The 27,349-nt window shown below is 34.3% G+C and overlaps 1 protein-coding gene across 15 annotated transcripts in view; it reads right to left on the reverse strand.

The window, feature by feature from the left end:
• The window catches only part of LOC101893623 (glutamic acid-rich protein), a 106,036-nt gene that overhangs the window by 25,063 nt on the left and 53,624 nt on the right, over positions 1 to 27,349 (reverse strand). For 9 of the 15 annotated variants that reach the window (XR_009341804.1, XM_059119961.1, XM_059119971.1 and 6 more), the window contains exons 5-14: positions 27,018 to 27,329; positions 26,717 to 26,860; positions 26,525 to 26,619; positions 21,827 to 22,112; positions 16,798 to 18,687; positions 7,467 to 7,826; positions 6,692 to 6,838; positions 6,436 to 6,589; positions 6,213 to 6,370; positions 2,579 to 2,699 (exon numbers count right to left, since the gene is read on the reverse strand). Coding sequence is in view for 14 of the 15 variants with exons in the window: in XM_059119961.1 (XP_058975944.1) it covers positions 2,579 to 2,699; positions 6,213 to 6,370; positions 6,436 to 6,589; positions 6,692 to 6,838; positions 7,467 to 7,826; positions 16,798 to 18,687; positions 21,827 to 22,112; positions 26,525 to 26,619; positions 26,717 to 26,860; positions 27,018 to 27,329 (3,667 nt within the window). In the remaining variant the exon portion in view is untranslated. Of the gene's footprint in view, positions 1 to 2,578; positions 2,700 to 6,212; positions 6,371 to 6,435; positions 6,590 to 6,691; positions 7,405 to 7,466; positions 7,827 to 16,797; positions 18,688 to 21,826; positions 22,113 to 26,524; positions 26,620 to 26,716; positions 26,861 to 27,017; positions 27,330 to 27,349 lie in introns of those variants that run through there. The other 6 variants (XM_059119970.1, XM_059119968.1, XM_059119969.1 and 3 more) reach the window with 6 other exon arrangements.

Below are 27,349 nucleotides of genomic sequence, written 5' to 3' on the forward strand. Positions count from 1 at the left end.
CAAGATATAAGACCTCTTAGTTACATTCAATATGTATACCATATTGAACTGAGAGAACTACCATAAATAGACGACATCTGAAAGGCCTTCTATAGATACTAGAGGTACCAGAAGGAGTCTTTATATCTTAGAAGCCTTCTTTAGATAAATGAGCACTCAGAGGCCTTTTTATTTGGATAAAATACCTCCAGAGGACTTCTATGGATGTATGATCTCTCAGAGACCTTCTAAAGATAGAAGACCTCTCAGTGATATTCAATGTAACCTCTGAGAGAACTACCATAGATAGAAGATATCTGAAAGGCCTTCTATAGATACAAAACATCTCAGAGGCCTTCTAAAAAATACCGTATAGAAGACCTTTGAAAAGAGATAAACCGTTAACGATTCTCTTATATGTTTAAACCAATCAAGGGTCTTCCATAGATAAAATGCCTCCAGAAGTTTCCTACAAAGCAACGATTTTAGAGATCGCCTATGGAGATAAACCATTCAAAGGTCTTCTAGCAAATTTCGTTTTCATGCCTTTTATAGAGAGAAGACCTTATAGAAATATTCTGAAGAGAAAAGATTTTTGAGAAAATTTCTTCATCAAAAGAGAAACGTTCTTGGCCACCTATAATTATAATGTATGGCTTTGTTCGAATCGATTTCAGCCCTCTTCATTTTCATACGAGCCAAAAAGTATGCAACGTTTAACTGGTTTTTGTTTTTTTCTGTAATTATTGCTAATTAATTCAATAACTTCGATGTTAAACTCTAAACTCTTTTGGTTTGAAAGGTTCAAATCGAAAAAATCGAATAATTGAACATTATCGCCAGATAGGCTATTTTTAAAGACAAATATCGAAATATCGACTCTACATACTGCTACATTCCACAGGTCATACGAGCCAAAAACTATGCAATGATTAATACATCTTTTGTTTTTGTTTCTTCTAATTATAACGCATAAAAAAATTCAAAACCCGATCATTTCATATTTTACACACATCAAAAATTATGAATTTTGAATCGTTTTTTATACCCTCCACCAAAAAAGTATGGAGGGTATATTAAGTTCGTCATTCCGTTTGTAACTCATCGAAATAATCATTTTAGACCCAACAAAGTATATATATTCTTGATCAGCGTAAAATTCTAAGACGATTTAGCCCTGTCCGTCCGTCTGTCCGTCTGTTGTAATCACGCTACAGTCTAAACGAATTAAGATTGGAAGCTAAAATTTTGCATAGATCTGTCTTTTGTCTGCAGGCAGGTCAAGTCCGAAGATGGGCTATATCGGTCCACGATATCGTATAGCCCCCATATAACGGTACCCCCGATATTCGGTATTTTGATGATGTTAGCCACACTTTTCAATGGAATTGTTTTAAAATCCCCACAAGTAATTCCTTGTGAGTACTTTACCCCCTGAGAGAGAATTGTCTATACGGGTCCACCGAATATCGGGGGGTACCGTTATATGGGGGATATACGATACCCCATATAACGGTACCCCCCGATATTCGGTATTTTGATGATGTGGGTACTTTATACCTCGGCAGAGATCTATATAGGTCCACGATATCGAATAGCCCTCATATAGCGGTACCCCCGATATTCGGTATTCTGATGTTTTTAGCCATATTTTTCAACTGAATGGTCACAAGGGGTTCTTTGTACACAAGGGGTTCTTTATGAGCACTTTACCCCCCGACAGAGAATTCTCTATATAGGTTAACGATAACGTATAGCTCCCATATAACGATACACAAGGAGTTCGTTGTGAGTACTTTACAGGCAGACATAGATTTGCTTTATAGGTCCACAATATCGTATATCCCCCCATATCGGCACCTTCCTATATTAGATTTTTTAAAGATTTTAAAAGAATTTTTAATGGATTTTATTTTTTTTTTTTTTTTTTTTTTGAAAATTTTCTAATTCGTTCCAAATGGTGGAGGGTATTCAAAGTTCGGCCCGGCCGAACTTACTGCTTTTTTACTTGTTGAAAATTAAAAATTGAAAACCAATTCTTTCTTATTGGACAAAATCGAGAGATCGTATTGTCGATTATTTTTGTTGAAGGTAAACATCGGAAAGTCTTAAAGTGGACTCTTATATAAAACTACGAATCCCTAAATTTCATGGCTCAATAAGAAAAGCATTTTGAAGAAATAAATCCTGAAAGCAACCTCTTTTTAAATTAAAGAGAAAAAAAAATAAAATAAAAATCATAAAATTTGTCATGCCAAAAAAAAATAGCAATTATTTTCATTCCTCACTTAACAAAAACAGTGACAATAAAAAGCAATTGAATAAACAAACAAAAAATGTAAAAGAAATACAAATGAAAAAGCATTTTAAAAGAACACATATTTGCGATGACACCCCATTGTTGGTCAATTAAAATTAGAAAAAGGGGGAAAAAATAAAACAACACATATACATGATGCCAATACACACACATACACATGCAAGCACACATTGAAAATGAAAACTTTATGTAATTATCTCTAAAAAAAAAAAACCCAAATTCAAAATTAACCCCAACCAACATGAAATCCCAAGGTAGACCAAATAATTTCCCACTTACCTTGATCACTCAAAAGTTGTTCTTCCAATTCTTCGGCACCGAAATTTTTCAATAGTAGGCCATAATTAAATGTGTCCTTCATATCATTATCGGCCAAATATTGTTCGGGGGTCTTGTCAAACTGAAAGGAAGAATATTCATTATTTAACAAAGGTTGATGTTAAATGTGAAATCTTGTTTTATTTCACTTCATTATTGATTATTCAATTTTTATTTCTTTGTGAAACAAAATAGCCTAGATTACATGACCAGATGTCAATTCCCAGGAATTGTCATTAGGGCCTTTAACATTTTGTTCACACCTTCTCATGTATGTATATATTTTCTGAATATCTATATTTTCATACCCTCCACCTTGGAAAGGAGGGTATATTAACTTTGTCATGCCGTTCGTAAGATCGCTTAATATTCGTATTAGACCCCATAATATATATATATATATATATATATATATATATATATATATATATATATATTCATAATCAGCATACAATTCTAAGTCGATTTAACCATTTCCTTCCATTTGTCTGTCTGTTGAAATCGCGCTACAGCCCACATTATTTGACGTAGAGCGTCAATATTTAGCAGAACAATTTTCATTGTTTATTAAATGAGATATATCGGTCCACGTTTTGGAATAGTTCCCATGTAACGGTACCTCTATATATCCGGTATTTTGATGATTTTTTCAACACTTTATAATGGATTTGTCTAAAAATTGGTATTTTTAGCCCCATATAACGGTAACTCCCGATATTCGATATTTTCATGATTTTTGGCAATTTAATTCACGGATTTGTCTAAAACTTGGTATATGTTGGTCATAATGGGTTCTAGTTTTGGTGGCGAAACATTGCATGTGTAGGTCGGATGTGTAGGATATTCGGTATTTTGATGATTTTAACCAGACTTTTCAATGGAATTGCCTTTATGAGTACTTTATACCCTGACAGAGAACTGTCTTTATACGTCCCCGATATCCGGTATTTTAACGATATTAGCCACATTTTTCAATGGATTTGTCTAAAATTCAACACAAGGAGTTCTTTGTGAGTACTTTTCCCCCGAAATAGATTTTTTTTGTGATTTCTGCCATATTTTTCAATGGAATTGTTTGAAAATTCGCACAAGTAGTTCTGTGTGAGTACTTTATCCCCTAAAAGAGAGTCGTCTTTATAGGTCCACGATATTGTATAGCCCCCACATAACGGTACCCCCCGATATTCGGCATTTTGACGATTTTAGCCACAATTTCAACGGAATTGTCTAAAATTTTACACAAGGGGTTTTTTGTGAGCTCTTTACCCCCTGACAGAGAATTTTCTATATAGCTTAACGATATCGTATAGCCCCTATATATCGTTACCCCCGGTATTCGGTATTTTGATAATTTTTGCCACATTTCCCAACGCAATTGTCTGAATGTCTACATGAGGAGTTCTTTGTGGTTACTTTATCCACTAAACGAAAGTTGTCTATATAGGTCCATGATATCGTATATCCCCCCATATAACAGTATCCCCCAATAATCGGTATTTTGATGATTTTAGCACCATTTTTCAACGGAATTTTCAGAAATTTTACATAAAGAATTCTTTGTGAGTACTTTACCCCCAGACATAGATTTTTCTATATAGGTCCACAATATGTATATGTATGTATGTATTTATATATCGGCAACTTCCTATATTAGGTATTTCAAAAATTTTAAAAGAATTGTTAGTGGATTTTATTTTTTAAAAATTTTGTAATTCGTTCCTAATGTTGGAGGGTATTCAAAGTTCGGCCCGGCCGAACTTACTTCTTTTTTAATTGTTTTTACTTGTTTTAGCTCCTACTGCTGAAAAAATCAGTACCCTTTTACACTTTTCGTGCAATTTTAATGCGATGCTGAAAACCTCTTCAAAAAATTCAGATTTCAACATCAATTCACTCACCAAATACGAATGGTACAATAATTAGCACATTTTGTAATTTTTTAGATTGAAAATCCAAAAACGGTTTACAGTCCTTTAAATCTGAAATATGGTATTAAGATCTATTTTTATGTGTAACCTGCACATATGGAGGTAGTTTCACAATTTTACGAAAAGTATTGAATGGTACTATATTTTGTATTGGGTGAAGGGATAGAGATACTTTTCTGAAATTTGATATTTTGATAAATGTTCATATCTGATGCATCCTAGTTTTGTATGAAAAGTACTTTATGGTACTAAATTTGGAATTGGGTGAAGGGATAAGGCTGGAATCCCAAAATTCGATATTATATTTAAAAATAGTACAAGTATTTGTACAATTATGGTGAACAATTTTAGGAAAAGTACTAAATATTACTAAATTTTTTTCTGGGGCTAAAATCTGAGAGCTTTTTTATGTTTTTTTTTATACATTAGTGTTCCTCATATCAAATTTTACAGTTTAATATAAATACATTTTCAAAACCGGTTCTCAATACATTCACACATTCATTTAATATCATATTCTAAAATTTTCCTATCACCAATTATTAACGTTATCAAGTTGGGTACCTTTTAGGACTTATCGTACATTTAGTGTACGAATTTAAAATTTTATCTCCATATATGTTTCCCAGAGCAATATACCCACAGTAATTTCAAAATACTAGCATTATCTTGTTCCAATATAAAAAGTAAAAAAAGCGGACCGAACTTTGAATAACCTCCAGCATTTGTAACGAATTTGGGAATTTTCAAATAAATAAATAAAACCCGTTAAAATTTCTGTTAAAATTTTAAAGATACCGAATGTAGCCGTTATATTACGGTCTATACGACGACGTGGACCTGCATAGGCAACTTTTGACATAAGAATTCGTTGAATAATGCCGCTTAAAATAATCAAAATACCGAATATAGGGAGGTACCACTATATGAGGACTATACCAAAACGTACCTATAACAGATAATTTTCTGTTATAGGCTGTAGTACCGTGAAATTTGATATAGATGTAACTTTTGGTATCTTTGCTTAATATATGAAGGTGGTTTTGGAAATACGTCCTATATATATACGAAAATTACCAAATTAAATGAATTCACAGAACTGGAATCCTGAAATGTGATATTAAGGTCTCTGTTGGTATCTTGTGTTCCAAAATTGTTCCAAAAGTATAAAATTGTACTAATTTCGAATCACTGTTGAGTTCTAGAATACAGATATCTAGTTTGTATTGGAAATGCGTACTAATTGTTAAAAATTTTCGTATTTGATGAAGAGGAAGAGCTGAAATTCAGAAAATTGATATTAGGGTTACTGTTGTTTTCTAGGGCTTACATATGGTGACGTTGAAATAGCTTTGGACAAAAAAATTGGATGTGGGTTAATTGTGCAATGATTTCCAGTTCTATACGTGACTTGATTAGGCCTAAGTGAATCTGCCGGGTGGGAAAACATTAAAACTTTTCAGTGTATGCTTTTATTTGTCTATGACTCTACCTCACACTGATCTCCCAAATGTTATGATCTCCCGAATTCGCTTCCCTCCGATTACATTTTTTTAGTGATTTAAAGTGTGTGCGTGTGTGTGTAGAGAACTTGGTTTTCTGAGAACATACGTTCCTGCCTTTCCTAGCACTGTTCTAAATTCTACAGTTTGATGCACTTGACTTACATTGTCCATAGCTTTTGGATTTGCTCCCAACTGCTGGAGTACATTATAAAAATGTCCATTATCGCTTATAACTGCTGCATAATGTAGGGCGGTTCGACCATCATTATCTGTTACAGAGGTGGTTTCAGGGAATCGAGCAGACAAATATCGAACAATATCTGAAAGATACAATTGGAAAATAGATGACGATAATTTGTTCATTTGAAAAACCTATCGAACTTACCACTATGGCCAAATAGCACAGCTACATGTAATGGCGTTGCTCCATTCGGTGATATTTCATCTTTGGCTATGGCAAACTTTCGTCGATCTAGCGCCTGTTGCAAATTCAATAAACTACCGCCACGGGCAGCTTCGTGGACCCGACGAATTTTATCCTGAAAGCGATATAAATGTTTAATAATTTTTCAATATGTATGCTACTATATTGGCAATGCTTTATTTTATCAAATGTGGCGCCCAATATATGAATGACTCACCATATAATTTGGTACATTCCTTAGGAACGCCTGAATTTCCGGTTCTTTGGCTTTGACATTCAATAGCTTCTGACCATCCCCATTCAATACGATTTGGGCCAATTGTTCCATATCTCCAGAAGCTATGATTCTATTGATACGTGACTCCTTTTGGGGGTTTCGAATTTGTTTGGTTTTTTTATTTTTGTTTTTTTTTTTTTTATAGGGGAATGAAGGAGTAGGGTTCGGTGATGATAAAATATGATGGCGTTAAGTATCAAATTAAATAGAATTTTGTTATCAAAACACACAAAATTGAAACGAAAAAAAAGAACAGCTACAGGAAAAAGAAATCTCAAAGGACAAAAATTAAAAAAGGGGTGCACAGTGCTCTAAGAGGTGCTCGAAAATAAGATAACCTAATAGAAAGTAAAAAATTAAAGAGAAAAAGAATCAATTGGGAATGAAGAAAGCTTCTGGAATAGTAGGTGTATCTTCGTGGTGGTGGTGGTCGTGGTGGTGAGTGTCAAATGTCCCTGAAGAAATTAATTTCAAGGTGGCAAAGTTTCGAAAAGTGCACAAATTGACTAATCGACTGACAGTTCAGAGATGTGACAGACAAGTGTGTGTGTATGTGTTCAGCTATGACAAGACACTACGCATGGATTGTTTTGTTAAAACTCATAAGAAATGAAAATATCAAATATTGTAACAGCATCAGAATTGTTTGTTTGCTGAGAGGAATAAAAATAAACAAACAGGACAACAATAGGAGTTTGTTTTCGAAAAGTTATACTTCATCATTATCATCTTCAACATAAGCAGCTTTATGGGACTGAACTGTATTATCATCGGCAACTCCCTCGACAAAACCTTCAATGGCCATTGATGAGGTGGGTGACTCAGTGCCATCGGCACCACCATCATCCTCAGGCTCTGCCTCGGCATTTTCCTCTTCGTTGTCGTCATCTTTTTCCGCTTCGTTTTCATTATCTTTGTCGGTTTCATTATTATCTTCGTCGTTTTCCACGTCATTTTCGTTGTCCTCCTCGTCATTTGGTTCATTTTCTTCATCTTCTTCGCCTTCTTCATCATTTTCTTTTTCATCGTCGTTATCATTTTCGCCGTCGTCTGCCGCCGCCTCTGCTTCAGTTTCCTAGGAAAAAGTGGGAAGATTTTTTTTGGAAAGGAGTTGTTTTTGTTTTTGAATTTTATGGCCAATTTTAGCTAAAATGCAACAAATCTACGATAATCTCTAAAATGATCATGCACTAACTACTGACTACAGTACGAGTTCTGATCAATCAATCTTAGCTACAATCGATTCTACCAGTTGAATTGCCTAAAATTTAAAGCGTATTAACTACTCTTGTATCAAGGATAATGATGGGACTTTGGTACATACCGAGTCGTGGCTGATTTTAATTTTCTGATTATTATACCATCCACCTTGGAAAGGAGGGTGTATTAACTTAACATTCCGTTTGTAACATCGTTAAATATTCGTCGTAGACCCCATAAAGTATATATATTCATAATCAGCATAAAATTCTATGTCGATTTAGCGATGTCCGTCTGTCTGTCTGTCTGTTGAAATCACGATACAGCCCACATTATTTCACGTAGAGCGCCAAAATTTAGCAGAGCAATTTGTATTGTGCCTAGGATGGTTGGTATTGAAAATGAGATATATCGGTTCACGTTCTGGTATAGTCCCAATATAACGGTACCTCCCGATTCGGTATTTTGATGATTTATGCCACATTTTATTTACGGATTTGTCTGAAAATTGGTATTTGTAGGTCATAACGGGTCCCTGTACGTGTGGCAAAACATTGCATGTATAGGTCCACGTTTTCGTATAGCCCCCATATAAAGGTACCTCCTGATATTCGGTATTTTAATTATTTTTTGTCACATTTTTAACGGATTTGTCTAAAAATTGGTATTTGTTGGTCATAATGAGTTCCAGCTCCGGTGGCGAAACATTGTATGTATGGGTCCATGGTTTGGTATAGCCCCCATATAAAGGTACCTCCCGATATTCGGTATTTTGATGGTTTTTGCTACAGTTTTTCACTGATTTGTCTAAAAATTAGTATTTGTGGGTCATAATGGATCCTAGTTCGTATGGCGAAACACTGTGTGTAGAGGTCCACGTTTTGATATAGTCCCATTTAGCAGTACCTCCCAATATTCGGTATTTTGGTGATTTTTGACACATTTTTTCATCAATTTCTCTGAAAATTGGTAGTTGTAGATCATATGGGTCCCAGTTCGTGTGGCGAGTCATTGTGATTATAGGTCCACGTTTTGGTATAGCCCCCATATAAAGATACCTCCCAATATTCGGTAATTTTATGATTTTTGCTATATTTTTTCAGGGATTTGTCTAAAAATTGGTTTTTGTAGGTCATAATGGGTTCTAGCTCCTTTGCGAAACATTGCATGTGAAGTTCCACGATTTGGTATAGCCCCCATATAACGGTACCTCCCTATATTCGGCATTTTAATGGTTTTTGCCACATTTCTTCTAATGTTTCCTTTACCCTAAAGTTGAGGTTATTAGAAGTTTAATTGCATTTGTTTGATTCAAAAACTTTTCAAATTAACAAAAAAAAAAATTAAAATGAAGTCTGGTTTATCTACCGTACTTAAAAGCCTCGAACAACCCACTAGGAATACTGGTATTTGCCTAAATTGTAGGGGAATATTTGAAAACTTAAGTTAAGGAAACGTCTTCCAAAGCCCCAAATAAGGTAATTATTAAATAGGAGGTAATTCCAAAATCGACTTCAAGTATTTTTTAAGTTTTGGACATGTTTCCAATTTAATTTCGCCATATGTTGACATTTGGAGTTCGCATTACTTAGAAACGCTATGTACGAAAATGTTCAATATAGGTCCAGCTTTTAATCTCTAATCCTCTAATTTTATTTATTGTGGGTGATCATGACATATTTTTTATAAAAACTATTATTCTGAGATTTACAGCTCGTATTAATCGACCGTGGCATCAGATTAAATGCCGAATGTTGTCGCGAAAATATTCTGGAGGGTTTATTAAAGCCTTGGGCACGCAAACATTTTGGCAGCAGACCTTGGACATTTCAACAGGACTCAGCACCATCGCACTAAGCACGCGCCACCCAAGAATGGTTACAAAATGAGGTTCCTCGCTTCATTTCCAGCGCACAATGGTCACCAAAATCTCCGGATACCAATCCGTTAGACTATTGTGTCTGTAGTATTTTGGAAAGCAAGGTTGGCACAGAAAATTCGTGTGACGGTTTCATTGGCCGTTTGAAGGCCATAATTCGTGTCAAAGGTGACCAAATCGTACAAACCTAAACTTATTCTAAAATTTGATGCTATTTTGGCACATTTTTCAGTAAAATTAAAAAAGGTAAAAACTATAGCGTTTGACTATAGTAGAATTTTATGACAAATAATTTCGAAGAATATTTTGATAAGTTCCATAAATTCTCCTATTACAAATGGTACCGTATTTAGTTCCTTTAGGTACACCTCACCTTCTAATTAAATAAAATATTTTATAAAACCTATCCCTTTTTTATAATTTACTACCAAGTGTACCAAGCTTGGCTTCTACACTCATAGTTCTACTTTTGAAAATCACCTGCTTTTTGGCGTCTCTCAAACGGTAGTAACCTCGCAAAGGAATTCTTGAAATTAGGGCTATGATTTTTTGCTCAGCCAATATCAATTTGATACTTTTCGCGCGCTTTTAGTACGAAATTGCAACATTGATACAAGGATCTTAACTCTACACACCAATATTTCTTTCCAAAATTTTAATTTTCAATATTACTACTTCTTCAACCAACATAATTTTTATACTCTACAACACTATGTGTTGGGGGTATTATAAGTTTGATTGGGCCAAAAATTATGTAACACCTCGAAATATTGGTTTCCCACATAGGAAAGTATATACGGATCTTCCTAGCTCGCCGAACTGAGTCGATCTAGCTATGTATGTCCGTCCGTCCGTCTGTCCGTCTGTCCATGTTAATTTGTAATCACTCTACAGGTCGCAATTATGGCCCGATCTTCACGAAATTTAGAATGTAGGTGGGGCTTGGACCAGAATAGAACCCTATTGCTTTTGGAGATGATCGCCAAATGTTTAGGGGTTGAAATACAGATCGCAATTATAGTCCAATCGACGCATTTCGCATGTAGATAGTGTTTAGGGCGGGAAAGAAGCCTACTAATTTGGGTGGTCATCGGATAATATTTAGCGGGTAAAATAGACCATATCTTTTGAGTTGAAAAAAATCAATTTTTTTCATTAAACCGTGAATATTTTAAATCCCGGCGAAATCACAAAGCCATCACAAGGTTACTTCTGACCTTTAAATTGATGTTATTATCCAACAAATCGGATTTATAGCAAAATATGTGCGATATATATGTCTATCAAGGAAGATATGCTTGAAAGATCTCTTATATGTCGAGAACGGCTGAACTGATTTCGACAGTTCTCATTAATTCAGAATGGCCTCTTGGCAGGAAAGAAAAAACGACTACAAAAATCGCATAAAAATATCTCTCTAAATTTGTAAAATCAATTTTGTCATATTTTTGGCATATTTTCATTTTGAATTAAACATTTGGTAATATTTCTACAGCTAACAAAACAAAGTAGTTAGGATATCAGGATATCATATACAGATCTCATTTATGGCCCGATCCTTACGAAATTTTGCATGGGGATAAGATGTGGGTCAGAATAGAAGCCTACTCTTTTTGGAGATGATTAGGGGTTGAAATGGACCAAAAAACTGCAAAATTGTCGGCAGGTCGTAATTATCGCCCGATCCTCACGCACATTTGAATGTGGGTTACCGGACATTGCAAAAGCCAAGCAGTTTAGGATGGCCATCCAAAAATATTCAATGTGTGAATAGTTTGCCAACTTTTGTAGACAAAATACGAAAATGTCCATTCCAGTGACTTTTTGGAGAATTCACAAATACAGGAAAGACGCACTTCTGACTAATACGTTAACGCTGATTTCGTTGAAGAATATAGTCAAATGTCTGTATCTCATATAGATGCGTTTTAGTCAAAAATTTAGTACTCCACATGTATTTAATCTGCACCTATTAGTTACTCTTAGATCAAATATTATATTTCGTTCCCTATTCGTATATCGAAAACGAATTCGTACATCGTATTTATTTAAAAATTATTTTTTTTATTTATTTATTTTTTTAAATTTTTTTAAGTAAAAACCCAAATCGAATTATTTTTTAGCAAATTTCACTAATTTCTTTATTGTGAATAATATTTACTATATAATATTTAATATGTAAAATTGCAAAATTCCCCACTATTGACATATTTACTATTTACTATCAGCAAAAAATATCAAGGTATAGTTGCTTCGTTCATTTAGCCGCTATGAATTGCATGCCTAGATGCCATTCTAGATATGCGCTGAGTTTCGCGCCATGAAAAATAACGATTGTTTGACAGTTATGGCAAAATCAAAAATAAAAAAAAAATGAAACTAACTTTGAACGGAAGCTATTTCAACTATTTCTAGGTTGAAAGTCAATAAATTAAAAAATATATATATATGTTCATAACTTTTAATTTCATTTTAAGAAGAACTAGGAGGTAAAAATCAATAGTGGGAGTTATAGAAATTGAAAGTTCGATATTGAATTCTATAAATGTTTATATTGGAAGGCGGGAATTCAAAGAAGTTGGGAATTTCCATGCGCTATGTAGAGAATAGATTTTATATTACCAGTTTACTTACAAGTGTTTCCATTATTGTGGTTTTAGATTTAAAACACGCCTAGAAGTATGCTTTAAATTAAGAAACAAACTACCATGCGAGAGAAGCGAATTTAATGCATTCTTTTAATGGCAAATGTATTTTAAGGAATGGCACTGAATATAAAATTTTTAAATTGCCCATAAGGGTGATAAAGATTTAAACCATATTTTCAATGGAGTTGCTTAAAATTTGCTGTAGTACATATACGATCCAAGTTATCCCAAACTTTTTGATATTTTAATGATTTTAGGAACATTTTGCGATTATTTGAATTTTGGTACTTGAAATTCGTTTTTGTTTTCATGACGATAGCATCCAATTTTCGGTAGAAATAGTTGGAAAGTCGACATTTGAACTTAATTATTTGGAACCAACCACTGTGGAAAAAAATATATATTGCCCCGATTTCGTATAGTCGAGGTATGTGAACCTTGAATAGTCACCATCCAACGACCCACAGAGGAGTAAAGATACAAAAAACGGAGATTAATTAAAAAAATAATAAAATTCTTCTTTTGGGATAATTGACTATAACAGAACACAAAATGTTAATTTAGTATAGAAAATTTCAAAGTCGTAGATTTTTATTCTTCTAAATACACAGGCTAGACTTGAGAAATGCTTCACTTTATCGCAAGAAGAAGGAAAACATTTGTTTTCGGTATTTTAAAGTATAATACAGTTTTTCCCCATCAAAAGCGATAATTTTAAAATAAAAACATGGACTAGAAGTAGCTATTAATGTTTCAGAATAAAAAGTTGTAAAACAGTGATGTGTAAATATTATGAAAATTCATTCAATATATGTCCATATTTTCGTCAAAATATGGAGCTTCAAATTTTTCTTTTTCAAAAAAATTCTAAAATTTTTTAAGGTTTAGGATTTGAAGGCTAAATTACCAGCCTTGTTTTTATATATACAGGGTGAGATGAAAAAACTGCAACCAACTTCAGACTGCTGCCATTTCTAAACCACTCGTCCGACAGCTGTTAAAATTATTCCAGTGACAGCTCATTATATTGTTTTCAAGCGCACAAAAGAATTTTGGTAAGAATTTTCCAGAAAAAAATTATTCGTGATGGAATTCAGGCGTGATAGTGTGATTTTCTTATATTTGGCTGGAAAACCACAAGTGGCTATCGTTAGAGCACTTTAGCATATAAATGTGAATAAGTCTTTTGTGTCTGAACATATCGCAATATTCCATTCGGCAAACACTGAAAAATGAGCTCGGGGTAAAACCATCCCCGCAACAGAAAGAAAATAAACTCAAAAGAGCTTAAGAGTTTCTTCGCTTGGCCGAAAGTGGCGAACTGCCGAATTTGGTTTTCTCCGATGAGAATACATTCGTTGTCCAGCAATTTGTAAACCAACAAAATGATCGTGTTTACTTGCTAAAAAGATCAGATGAAAATGTACACCTTTAGTTGGCCACCAGAACTCATCCGCCGGGCATGGTGATGGTGTGGGCCGCCATAACAGCCGATGGCCCCTCTCCGCTCTTTTTAATCGACCTTGGCATTAGAAGAGTGTAGAGTAAACTTTAGAAGAGTGTAGAGTAAACTTCGAGCAAATCCGAGCGAGACGGCAACGAAACTTTGGAACACTTTTTGTACCCTACACCACAAGATGGTCAGGGTATTAGGTCTTTGTGTATTTGTTTGTAACAGGCAAAAGGAAACGAGATAGACCCATAGTTCCTTTTGATGATCTGCATAGAATCACATTCTGAGTCGATTTATGCATGTCCGTTCGTCCGTCTGTCCATGTATTTTTGTAAAAAAAGTACAGTTCGCATTTATTGCCCTCTCCAGATGAAATTTTGCACAAATCATTTGTTTGACCCAAGGACGAACCCTATTGAAATTGGAGATAATCGGTCACAATTTAGATAAAGCTCCTATATATATCTTCGTCCGATTTGCTTGTTACTGTGCACCAAACGTGTAATATCAGTCCGAATAGTATGAAATTTTATACATACAACCAAATTAGGCCTGAAAATAAGTATGTCAAATTTTACCGAAATCGGTTCAGATTTGGATATAGCTCCCATATAAAACTTCGACCGATTTACGTTTTATTGTGCACAAAACGTCTAATCTTTTGCACTTACGACCGAATTGAGTCTAGAAGCTATTTTTTTTAAAGATCGGTTCAGATATAGCTATAGCTCCCATATATACTGTTCATCCGAGTTGTTATATTTGTTACCCACAGCCGTAATATGCACTCCATAACAACGATAATTATAGTTATAATAATTATAACATAATTATAATTATAATATAATTATTATTTAATTATATATAATGATGATTATATATATAATTATAATTATAAGTAGCTCCCATAATAATTATAATTATGATTATAATTAATTATAGCGTGTATGTTGAATTCTCCCATTAAAACGGCCAGCCGGACTTTTAGACTTTCTTTACTGGTTTTGGTTTTGCTATATTAAGCTTTGTTGGATATTGTAATTTAAGGGAGCAACGTATATATTTAGGGCCATCTTTAGTGCTCATGAAGAGTATAGCGATACAATATAATCGATAACGCAGATCGATTAGGATGCCATTAACATAAGTAATGTAAGCTTGTGTGACACAATATAAGTCGTTGTTAACATCCTCTCCAGCCTCATGGTCTTTTACTTTCAATAAGCTTAACCCATTAACGCCGGCTCCCTTATTTGTGGGAGAAAAATGCGAAATGATGCATTAAAGAGATCGTGACAGAGAGCAGACCGTGTGACAGTTATTTTGATTGGGAAGCGCTTCATTAGCGTTCGCACATTGGTTCGTTGGTTAACCGAAAATAATTTTCTTAGTAAAAAAGTACCCATTAGCGCCGACGGGTGCGAAAACGCACTACACTTATGTATGCAAAGACGTTTATATGTACAATTTTGAAAATTTTATGAGGTAAATATAGGGCAAAGGGCTACCGATCCATACCAATACATATTTCAAAAATATAATTTTTCTATATGTTTTCTTTGTATAATAGGGTTATTTTTTGCATGTGGGAAAACCTGCACTTGGCGATGCGTTTATCATCATTTATGTGACGTCTGATGAAAAAACAGCCAAAGTCAAATAAATAGACCCATCCATCTACTATCTTTACCAAGAAACAGAAAAACGATGTCAAATATGAAACCGTTCCTATGCATGCTAAAAAACACCTCTATTTTTGGTGCGTTTTCGCACCCGTCGGCGTTAATGGGTTAAAAATTGTGTTGGTGGAACTAAATTCCGAAATTCAGATTATATCGAATATAACTCCTACTCAACTCGGACTTAAGCCAGTAAGTCGAAATTTTAGTCTCTGTTTTCAAAGTAACTGTAATGTGGAGTCACATCACCCACGGCTACAGATACATAAGTCTGTAGTTTCTAAATTTTAATTAAAAATTGCATGTATGTAATGAGAATTCATTCAATTCTCTCTCAATTCTATAATACTGCATAAAATGTACTCTCTGAGAGAATACAGCATTAACAAAAAAACACAAAAATTGTAACTTATCCCAGTGGAATCCTATTTTATATTTTAAAATACAAAAAAAAACGGATTGCCCCCCAAAAACAATAATAGATCCTGTATTTTTGTAGCTTCTATAAAAGATTGTTTTTTGTCTAATATATTTTATCTCAGAATTGTATTTACCAATACCCTAATCTGGCGTTTTAGCTTTTACACAAGAAAAAAAACACATATATTCCAATAAAAAAAATTAAAATTTCGAATAAAATCAACATACAAACATTTCAGATAAAATTCATATACTCTTGTTTATTTAGCATTTTTCATAACTTAAAGAAGAGTTGAGAGACACAATACACAATAACTTCTAGAAATTTAACTAAATTATTACAAATACATTTGTTTTCATATAATTGTATAATTGAGAGTATCGCTTATGCTCTTATTTTGGACCAAAATACTACTACTGTGCTCTGGAAATCACACACACATACAAAGTTATTTGGAACTACTTCAAATAGGAAACATTATGTAATTGATGGTTCATATATAGATATCACTTAGTAATTAGATTGCTTTGGGTTTTTGTTTTTGGTTTTAAATCGTATACGAATCCACAGTGCAAAAGATTTTGATTTGTTTTCAAAAACAGTTTACAGAGGGGGGAGAAAGATAGAGATAGAGTTTGGTGAACTGTGTGTGAAAAGAATTTTGTTATAATTTTTTTGCAACAATCCAACACTACTTTGAAGTTTTTTTTTAGAAATCAAAACAAAGGCAAACTCAAAGAAGAATTTAGAGTGTGCCAAATTGTACCTCATCATCTTCGTCGTCATCATCTTCGCTACTATTCTCACCACCCGAGCGATGTTTGCCCGATTTACGGCCACTGCCCTTGCCATTCACCACTTTGTGCTGAGATTTCGGAGTATTGGCATTACCTACGACAATATCATTCGATTCATTTTCATTCGAATCCTTGGGGGTATCATTGTCCTCTCTTTCTTCGCCATCTCTCTTATCGTCGTTTTCATTTTCATCTGAAGTGGTAAAAATATTTTTTATTTTATTGGAAAATTCTTTAACATTTTCTTTTAAATTGTCGCTAATTTCATCAAATTTGTTGCTAATGTCTTGCTGGGTTTGCTTGAGGAAATCTTCAATGTCTTGGGACTCATCTGTGTCACTTGGGGATTTGGGCGATTTTTGTGGGGATTCTGAAGATCTATTAGGATCTTGATCATCTTTTTCTTCATTGTTAATGGGCGATACTGCATTGTTATTATTTTCATCTTCTTCTTGCTCCTCCGTTTTCTTCTTTTCATCGCTCATCGATGTTTCCTTATGGTCCTCCTTTAAAATTCCCGTTGGAACTAAATTCAATTTAACAAAACTTTCATTGGTTCCGAGTTTTTCTTTTTTGATTTCTTCTTCCGCATTCTCCGACTTCTCTTCTATGATTTTAATGTCTTTTTGATTGTCATCGGTCTTTGGTACTTGCTCTTCGTCTTTTCCATTTTCACTGGATTTGTTTGAGCCTACATCTGGCACATTTTCATTTTCAGCGGGTTTGCCATTTGTTTCATTCTCCTTTTTCTTTTCTTTTTCCACTTCCGTGATTGTTTCTTCTTTTGTTGAATTCACATCTTCTTTTGCGGAGTCCTCTTTATTCTTTGAGATATTCCCATCTTCTTTTCCCGAATCTACTGAGATTTCTGTTTCTTCTTTTATCGAGCTTTCTTCATGCTTACCTTCAGTTTTAGATTCTCCATTCTTACCCTGAGTTTGGTCGTCGTTTTCTTTATCTTTATTATCATCTTCTTTTTCATTATTCTTACTTGTGTTTTCCACTGTTTCGTTTTTCTCATCCTTTTCGTTATTTTTATTATTTTCTTGGTTTCCTTCTTCTAGCGAATCCTTTTCATGATCGTTTTTGGTTAGATCATCCCTATCTTCCATATCCTTTACAACATCCTTTCCATCGCCTTTACCCTCATTATCGCCTTCTTTAATACTATCACCTTTTTCTTCATTGTGCTCACCTTTATTGTTGCCATTCAGTTCAACCTCGTTTGCCTTATCATTGGCCTCATTTTCATCCTCTTTTGTTTCTGCTTCCTTACTACTATCCTGTTCATTTTCTTTTACTTGATCCTCACTTTTCTCTTCTGTCTTTCCCTTATCATGACTTTCTAGATCTTCTTCCTCCTCCTTTCCTTTATCATGGCTTTCTAGATCTTTCTTCTCCTCCTTTCCTTTATCATGACTTTCTAGATCTTCTTCCTCCTCCTTTCCTTTATCATGACTTTCTAGATCTTCCTTTTCCTCCTTTGCTTTATCATGACTTTCCACAACTTCGTCTTTTTCCTTTTCTTTGTCATGGCTTTCTAAATCTTCATCGTCTTCCTTTTTCTTTTCGCTTTTATCACTGTCTTCAGTTTCCACCTGCTTTTCCTCTATTTCCTTTATTTCTTCAGCAGTTTCAATGGTTTTTTCATCTTTTTCATTGACTTCCTTTTCATTGTCTTCCCTCTCTTGGGCTCCCTCATCACTTTTTTCGATGACAGTTTCTTTACTATTTTCACTCTCTTCTTCGTCATTTTGTTTTTCATTTTCTCCTTCGTGATCCTCCTCTTCGGCCTTATTCGTTTCGCTGTCGTTGGTGGTGGTGGTGGCATTCGTTTCATTTACAGACTGTGTTTGTTTCTGTAAAAAGTAAACAATTGTCGACTGATTTTCTTGTCTTTTTCTTGTTGTTGTATCTTTTTTTGTATTTGTATTTTTGTTTTAAATTTAATTCATAAAACCTCTGCATATTTTGGGGGGTTAAGCATTGTTTATTTAGCAGAGAAATATGGAACAAAGTTTTGAGAATAGAATATCGATTTGTCATCAAGAAGAGATGTGGTGAGCTAAACATATTTTCTGAGAGCATGTATTGAAAAGGAGAGAGCAAGAATGTGGGGGGAGAGTAAAGAAATTAAGTGAGAATAACGCTTAAGGTGGAATTCCACTTAAAAAAAAATCCACCGGTCACCTTGTTATACAAGGAAGGCATTTAGAAGATATTTTATCTAAATCTGGGTTCGACAGCCTGTTTAGATCAGGGGTCGGTATTGAGCTATTCGCTGGAAAATGAGGAGGGAGCAAGAAACCACAGATAAAACAGCCACTACTCCCATCTCCATGGCATTGCCGGTTGTGTTATTAATTGTTTTCATATATTTGATAAATGCCAGGGCTCGGCAATTTTAAAAACTAAAAATCATGAAAGCAAGCAACAATATTATCATTGAGAGCTCAATGCAGACTGGAGCGCCGGTTGTTATAAATGTGTTGTGCCTTTGTTATTTTAAATGTTAAACGAATGCCGACCCCTGGTCAAAGCTGACCAAGTAACTCTTCTGTTTTAATACTTCTCATCTAAAAAGAAGACTCATCTCCTAATGGAAACTTCTCTCAATAGAAGATATTTACAAAATCCCATGTATGAAGCATCCCTGGAGATTTGAAGAAAGCTTGAGAGCATAATTCCGTGTAGAACAGAAAGTATTTAGAAAGTCTCCTGAAGGTTCTTTGCGCAAAAGATCTGTTGACGACCTGATATCTAGAAAAGACTTGAAAAATCTAATCTGTCCTTTGAAGAGCTAAAGAATCTCAATTTTTTTATTGAAGATCTGAAGAACGTCTTCTATTTTGAAAATGTCTGAACAGAAGACATTGTTAAGGGCTTATATCCTCCAGAAAAGTAGATTCTATACAGAACTCTAGACTATTTTCAATTTATAGAATTGTGAAGAGCTTTTTTCAGATGGCTTTCACAGGACTACATCTTATAGAACATTTAAAGATCTTCCATTAACGATCTGTAAATGATTGTATGTCTATGTATTACCTCTAGAAGACTTTACCAGACCTCCTATCTACAGAATTACTTTAGGTCTTCTATCTATAGAGCATCTAGACAGTCTGACCTGTAGAGAATTCTATATCAAAGGATTACCACTAACGGGCTTTCAAAAAACCTGAAGAGGGCCTTCATGTTTTGAGTAGACCTGATGAAGGTCTTCTATTATTAGAAGTCATGAAGATTTAAGATTTTCTATCTTAAGGAGACCAAAAGAAGGTGTTCTATTCACAGAACTGTGAAAGAAGTTCATCTTTCAATAAAAAACTCAAAGAAGAAGGCCGGATGAAAGGCTTCACAGATCTGAAGAAGGTCTATAGTGGAAACAGAAGTCCAGCAGACCAGCCTTATATTTAATGGGGTTGTCTTATCAAAACGTAGTATGGAAGACACACAGAGGGTGTTTTGCCAACAAAGTAGAAGGCTCGTAAAAGGTCTCCTATTTACAGAACCTGTCGAAGGAATTCATTCTACATAGTCTTCTAAGTAGAGAATGAGGTACGTTAAAACATTGTCACCTATCCAAAAAAGACGGAATCGGACTTGTAGATGGCCCTCTTCTTCTGGAATATCTGTAGCCCTTCATAAGCAAATTTTCTTTAGAAAATCTTCTTAGAAATATTAAAACAAAAATTGAAATCCTCAATTATATCCCAAATAGTGAGTCCTTGAAAGTATTAAAAAATATTCTTTAGTAACCCCACGAAATATTAAATACAAATTTAAATCCTCGATTTTGTGGCATAGAGTCTTTGGAAATATATTGTAGGAACTAATATGATCATAGAAGACTTGAATAAAAAAAATCCTACAAAATCTGTAAAAGATGGAAACCCTATCTAAAAAAGATCGTATCGGACTTGTAGGCGGCGCACTTCCGCAGGAATACTTGTGGTACGTTCTCCATTTGAAAGAGACCTGTAGATGAGCAGTAGCCATGCAAATGGTTTGCTATCTATAAAAGAACGCCTGTCTGTTAATATTAGACCTGTATAGAGTCCTTCATTTCTCAAATACCTGTAGATGGTATTCCATCCCCATAATACCTATGAAATATATCCAACCTACAGAATATGTACCTAAATACATCTATAAGCTTTCACTACGCAAAATAAGGGGGACAAATCATTCGTATTTATTATATCTACTCGAATTCTTGTACACAAAAACCTTCAGTAAAATTAAAAAAACTAATTGAAAGTCTGCACTTTCTTCCAGTGAAGGAGAAACCCCCTCAATGTCCGTAAAAAGAGTCATTATCCTTCACAGATATTTATAAACGCTCACTCTCTTCCTCCAAAACCCTCTATATCAACACACGAGAGTATGTCTAGCTCAATGACTTCCACCTGTAGGAATGATGACAAATCTATTTTCCAATTTTAAGATAGAGTTATAGGAAATATATTTAGGAACAACAAAACAAAATGAACTGAAAACTCGCAAACTCTTGAAGATGAGGAAATAAAATCAAGGCCGACAATGGCTTACTTTTAACAGACCATTTGTTCATTAACAAAAAACAAGTTCATTTTGTTCTCATCTCATGTTTGTCAGTAAAACATTGTGGGTAATGGGATTTGGGCTACAAGTTTAAGAGACGAACAAGCATAGCTTTTTTTGCATAGATAAATTTAATGTGCCTTTAAGCTTTTTTTTTAAACATAAAAGAAATATTTACAAAACGAGTAAATTTTTTTTCAAATTAACAATAGTTTTTTACTTTCAATCCCAATTGTTTCTTTTGCAAGGAAAAAATACGAAGTAACAAAATCATAACATAGGAAAAGCTGTTTTTTTTTTTTTTTGGCCTAGCAAATTCTAGTTTCAAATAAATTTGGAAAGCCTTTCTTCCTAAACAAATTGTATTTACAGTTCCTAGCTTCTTAAGGGTGCACATGAAAGCCAAAAAAGTTAAATGAAATTGAGAGTACTTACTTCATCTTGTGGTTCTTCTTTGTCTTCAGCTGTAGCCTCATCGTCATTAGTTTGGGCTTCTTCGTTAGCATTTTCGGTTTCTTCGGCGTTTTCTTCTTCTTTCTTATCTTCGGTCTCATCTTCGGCAGGTTTTTCTTCTTCAGCCTGCTCTTCTTCTTCATCAGCCGCTGGTTCAGCATCTCCATCACCATTTTCTTCAGCGGCAGGTTCTTCTTCTTTTTCTGGTTCTTCTGTTAGGGCTTCATCGTCTCCACCACCAGCATCATCGTCATCCGCTGCACTTGCGCTGTGTTTTGAAGGGAAAATAAATTAAATTGATTTTAAATTCATGATTTTAGATCTGGGAGACTTTCACAATTATGTTTCGATCCACTATATATTAGCTAAATTAGACTTTTAAAATATTTCCATCCCAAATCAGCAGTCCTGACCTATTGAAAATATTACAATAAAATCCACATTGAAAGCGTATTGAAAAAATCCTAGATAATAGCTCTGATAGTGCATAAGCAATAATCTTTAGAGAACTCACGATACATTAAAAAATTCTGAAATTTATTCCGGAAATTCCTCGAAAATATTGAAACAAACATTTTTCTAAAAATCCATTAAGTATTGATGTAAATCTTCAATTTTGTTCCCGAAATTGAAAACCATTCTAATTTTTGATTTTACCCAGATAGTTCTTGAAAAATATGGAAAAACTAGTCTTTAGAAAACCCACGTAGTTTTTAATAAAAAACAAGTAAAAAAACATTAAGTTCGGCCGGGCCAAACTTTTAATACCCTCCACCTTAGGGTAAAGGAATACGTGAAAAAAGGGGCAAAAATCATCAAATTACCGAATATCGGGAGGTACCGTTATATGGGGGCTATACCAAAACGTGGACCTATAATTACAATGACTCGCCACACGAACTGGGACCCATTATGATCTACAACTACCAAATTTTCAGTGAAATTCGTGAAAAAATCAGTCAAAAATCATCAAAATACCGAATATTGGGAGCTACCGTTATATGGGGACTATACCAAAACGTGGACCTATACATACAATGTTTCGCCACACGAACTAGGACCCATTATGACTCACAAATACCAATTTTTACACAAATCAGTGAAAAAATGTTGCAAAAACCATCAAAATACCGAATATCGGGAGGTACCGTTATATGGGGGCTATACCAAAACGTGGACCTATACATGCTATGTTTTGCCACACATACAGGGACCCGTTATGACCTACAAATACCAATTTTCAGACAAATCCGTTAAATAATGTGGCATAAATCATCAAAATACCGAATATCGGGAGGTATCGTTATATGGGGACTATACCAGAACGTGGACCGATATATCTTATTTTCAATACCAACCATCCTAGACACAATACCAATTGCTCTGCTAAATTTTGGCGCTCTACGTCAAATAATGTGGGCTGTATCGTGATTTCAACAGACAGACAGACAGACGGACATCGTTAAATCGACTTAGAATTTTATGCTGATTATGAATATATACACTTTATGGGGTCTACGACGAATATTTAAGGATGTTACAAACGGAATGACAAAGTTAATATACCCTCCTTTCCAAGGTGGAGGGTATAAAAATGAAATCCTCTATCCTTGAAAATTAAAAAAAAAAAATATATATATATATATATATATATATATATATATATATCTTTTAGAAAACCCACGAAATATTGAATAAAAACTTAAATCTGCAATTTTATCCCACATGTTCCTTGAAATTTTTGATAAAATATTCTATAGCGTCATTGAAAAAACTCTCACCTTCATTGCTGTAACAGTCATTGAAAATATTATTTAAAATATACGTTAGGTGGTCTACAATTCTTTTAAAATATCAAGTTTATTTATCAACAATATAGTCCTTAAAAATCTTATTCAAAAAATCCTTTTATCCTTGATAATCTTTGTAAAAATATTCTTTAAACAATCTACATATGGATGTGTGATAGTTCCCTGTAAATTATGCTTTGAAATATCCAGGTTTGGTGCTCTAATAGTCCTTAAAAATAATCTTTAAAAATATAAGGTTATTTCAATGATAGTCCCTAAAACAATGCCAATTAAGAAAAGTCCTCTGATAGTCCTTGAAATATATATTTTTTAATCCATATTTGGTATGATATACGTTAAAAAATCCACGTTTAATAACCTTAAAAAAATATTGTCCTTGAAAAAATATTCTCTATGAATATTCAAGTTCATTTTTCTAGGAAAAATATTTGTATACCCTACACCACAGGGTATTATGTCTTTCTGCATTAGTTTGTAACATAGAGAAAGAAGCAGATATACCCATACTTACTTTTGAGGATGTTCATAGAATCAATTTCTGAGTCGATTTACGCATACCAGTCCGTCCATGTATTCTTGTGAACAAAATGCAGGTCGCATTTATTATCCGATTGAGATGAAATTTTGCAAACAATGTTTATTTGGCCAAAGGACGAAACATATTGAAATTGCTGATAATCGGAGCAGATTTAGATACAGCTCGCATATGGCTAATATAAGTCCCAATGACCAGTCTATAAGCAAGTAAATCAAATTGGGGAAAAGTCGGTTCAGATATAGCTAAAGCTCCCATTAATATGTTTCATCCCATTTGGAGTTTTAAGTCCCTCACATGCGTAATATGCACTTCACAACAATGATGTTTGGTAACGGACATCAGATACTGCTCGAAAATACCTCTGTCAAGTTCAGATTAGGATATAGCTCCCATATATAGGGTTGCCGATATTCGACGGACCTTTGCGCCCATTCTAATCGACGAGGCTTGTCCGCAGGCAACATTCTTTGCGTCAATTGAATTTTGTACGGGAACAAATGCAAATCAATGCGAATACTCCGTTGTAAAGTGGACCGAGCCATGCCCAACGGCTGAGAACGGCGTTTTTGGGATCTTCTTGGGGACCTCTCAACACTGGCTCGTACGGCAGCGATATTCTCGGCCGATCGCCTTGGTCGACTTTTATATGGCCTCTTCGGATTAGAAAAAGCCTTACCAGTCGAAAAATTTTCGTATAAACGCTTAATGGTGTTCTTAGAAGGCGCACTTCTCACATTTTTTAATTTTTTAAAAGCACGTAGAGTTTTCACAATTGACTTCTTGTAAATTTCAACTATTTCAGAGCGCTCGCGTGGCGTGTATTGGTTCATGGCAAAAATCTTCTTGGACTGACGCTTCAAACGCGATATGTCATTAAGCGATGTGACATATCTGTCAAAAGTTATGGCGTTGCCAGATGGGTCCGTCGAATATGGGCAACCCTTTACATTATGCTATTACGACTGAATTCATCGTATAACCAAGTACTTTAAATTTGGTATAAAACGGTTCAGATATAGCTATAGCTCTTATATATATGTTTTATTCAATTTGGGGTTTAAAGTCCCGAATTCAGTTTCGAAGCAAGTACATCAAATTCGGAGAACATCGGCTTAGATATTGCTCCCATATATTTGTTTTATCAAGATCGGTTCAGATTCGGATAGAGGTCCCATATATATATTCAACCGATTTCGGGTTAATTCTACAAATAATGGCTAATATCAACCAAAATGGAGTAAATTTCGGGACGTATGAGCTCTACTAAATATGCAAAGTGGTGTAGGGTATCATATAGTCGGCCCGCCCGACTTTTGACTTTTCCTTACTGGCTTAAATTCACTTTTATCCACCAGATAGCTCCTAAAAATTTGCTTAAAAAAACTCACATTCAATGATAGCCTTAAAAAAAATATTCTTTTAAAAATCTTCGCTGGGTTATAGTCCGTAAAAAAACTTTTCTTTAAAAAATCTACGTTTTGTGCCTTGAAATTTCTAAATATCCAAAATAATGAACAAAAATTCCAATATAGCCCCGCATAATCCTAAAACAAATTGTAAAAAAAATATTCTTAAATAAATCGCGATTGTATCACACATATTCCTACTTGAAAATATTTCTAAAAACCACGATCCGAGATTTAAAAATATAAAAATTCAGGATTTTTAAAACTTAAAAAAACAAGACCCAGAGCAAGAGCCCTAGTTTTTTTTATAATCTTCAAAAATTTGCTCCATCTCGATAATATCTGTAATAATAAAAAAACTGCACAAATCTTTAAAATTCCTTCTTAGAAATACCTTACAGTTCCTTAAAAATAATCTCAAAAATTTACTATTATTGTCCTTCAAAGTATTCTTAAAAATCAACGATTAAAGTAATTAAATGTGTATAAAATTCAATGTAAGAGTCAAGATAGTCCTAGAAAAATACTGAAAAAATATTCTGTAAAAATTTGTAATTATAAAAAAATTGAAATTCGTGATTTGAGATTTTTTAATAATAAACATCAAAAGTACCGTTGTAAAAAAAATAATTTTAATTTTTCAAAATAAAAAAAAAAAACTATAATTGAAGTCTTAAAAGGTATATTTAAGATCATTGCTTCCATACCTCCCTCCTTCAAAAATATTTTAGTTTTTTAAACCACAACTATTCTTGCAAAATCTTTTTTTTTAGATTCGAAAAAATGTTAAATACACGAATGATCCAGAAAATTCACTTTTGAAAGTTCACAACTATTCCCTTACCGATATTCTATAAAAAATATCCCTGAAATCCCCGATTAAATTCTATCAAAAATAAAGCAAAATAAATCCCCCAATACTTACCCCTCCGTCATTTCAGCTTCCGATGTATTTTCATTACTCTCCGTATTGGAATGTCTACCGAAACCATTCATTTCGGGTATTTTGATGTTGGGATTCTAAAGACATACCAAAAATACCAAAAAAAAATCCATATACAAAAAACCATTAAATTATCTTCCACAGCACCTTGACAAAACCCCCCGATATACCCACCTTGCCATCACCGCTGTCATCACTCAAGGCCTCCCAATCTGTGGCCACATCCGGTGATACTCGTGGTGCCTCGGGAACATACGTCAGAAACGCCCTTTCGATTTCATGCGGTTTATGGCGATAAAATGAAGGCGTTTTCATTTTCTATTTTTTCAATTTGTCGCAACGATTGTCAATGTCAGATCAAAAAAAAAATGAGAGAACGCATATGGAAGACAACAGAAAAACAAAGCATTTCAATCAAAACCCATTGACGCTGGAATTTTTGAAGTTTTTAATTTCGCCAAAGTGACAAACTTACATAGTCAACGGCTTCCTCGTCACAGCCAGCTTGCGTGAGCAGCGTGTAACAGCGCATATTATTTTTGGCACTGGCAGCCCAATGCAGGGGGGTCTTGCCGGTTATATCACACTCGTGTACGCCATCGGGCCAGGTGGTGATCAGATATTCCAAGATTGTGGCATGGCCAAGGCCGGCCGCTTTGTGTATCAGATTTAGGCCATTTGCATCGCGACATGTCACCAAGGCCGGTGGTACAGGTGGTTCCAAATGAGCCTGAAGATTTTCCAAATTGTTGTCGATTACCGCTTGATGGACATCGCGAATGGAATTCTAAAAGAGGAAATAAGAGA

Source organism: Musca domestica, unplaced genomic scaffold (assembly GCF_030504385.1).
Source record: "Musca domestica strain aabys unplaced genomic scaffold, Musca_domestica.polishedcontigs.V.1.1 16, whole genome shotgun sequence".
Lineage (NCBI taxonomy): Eukaryota > Metazoa > Arthropoda > Insecta > Diptera > Muscidae > Musca > Musca domestica.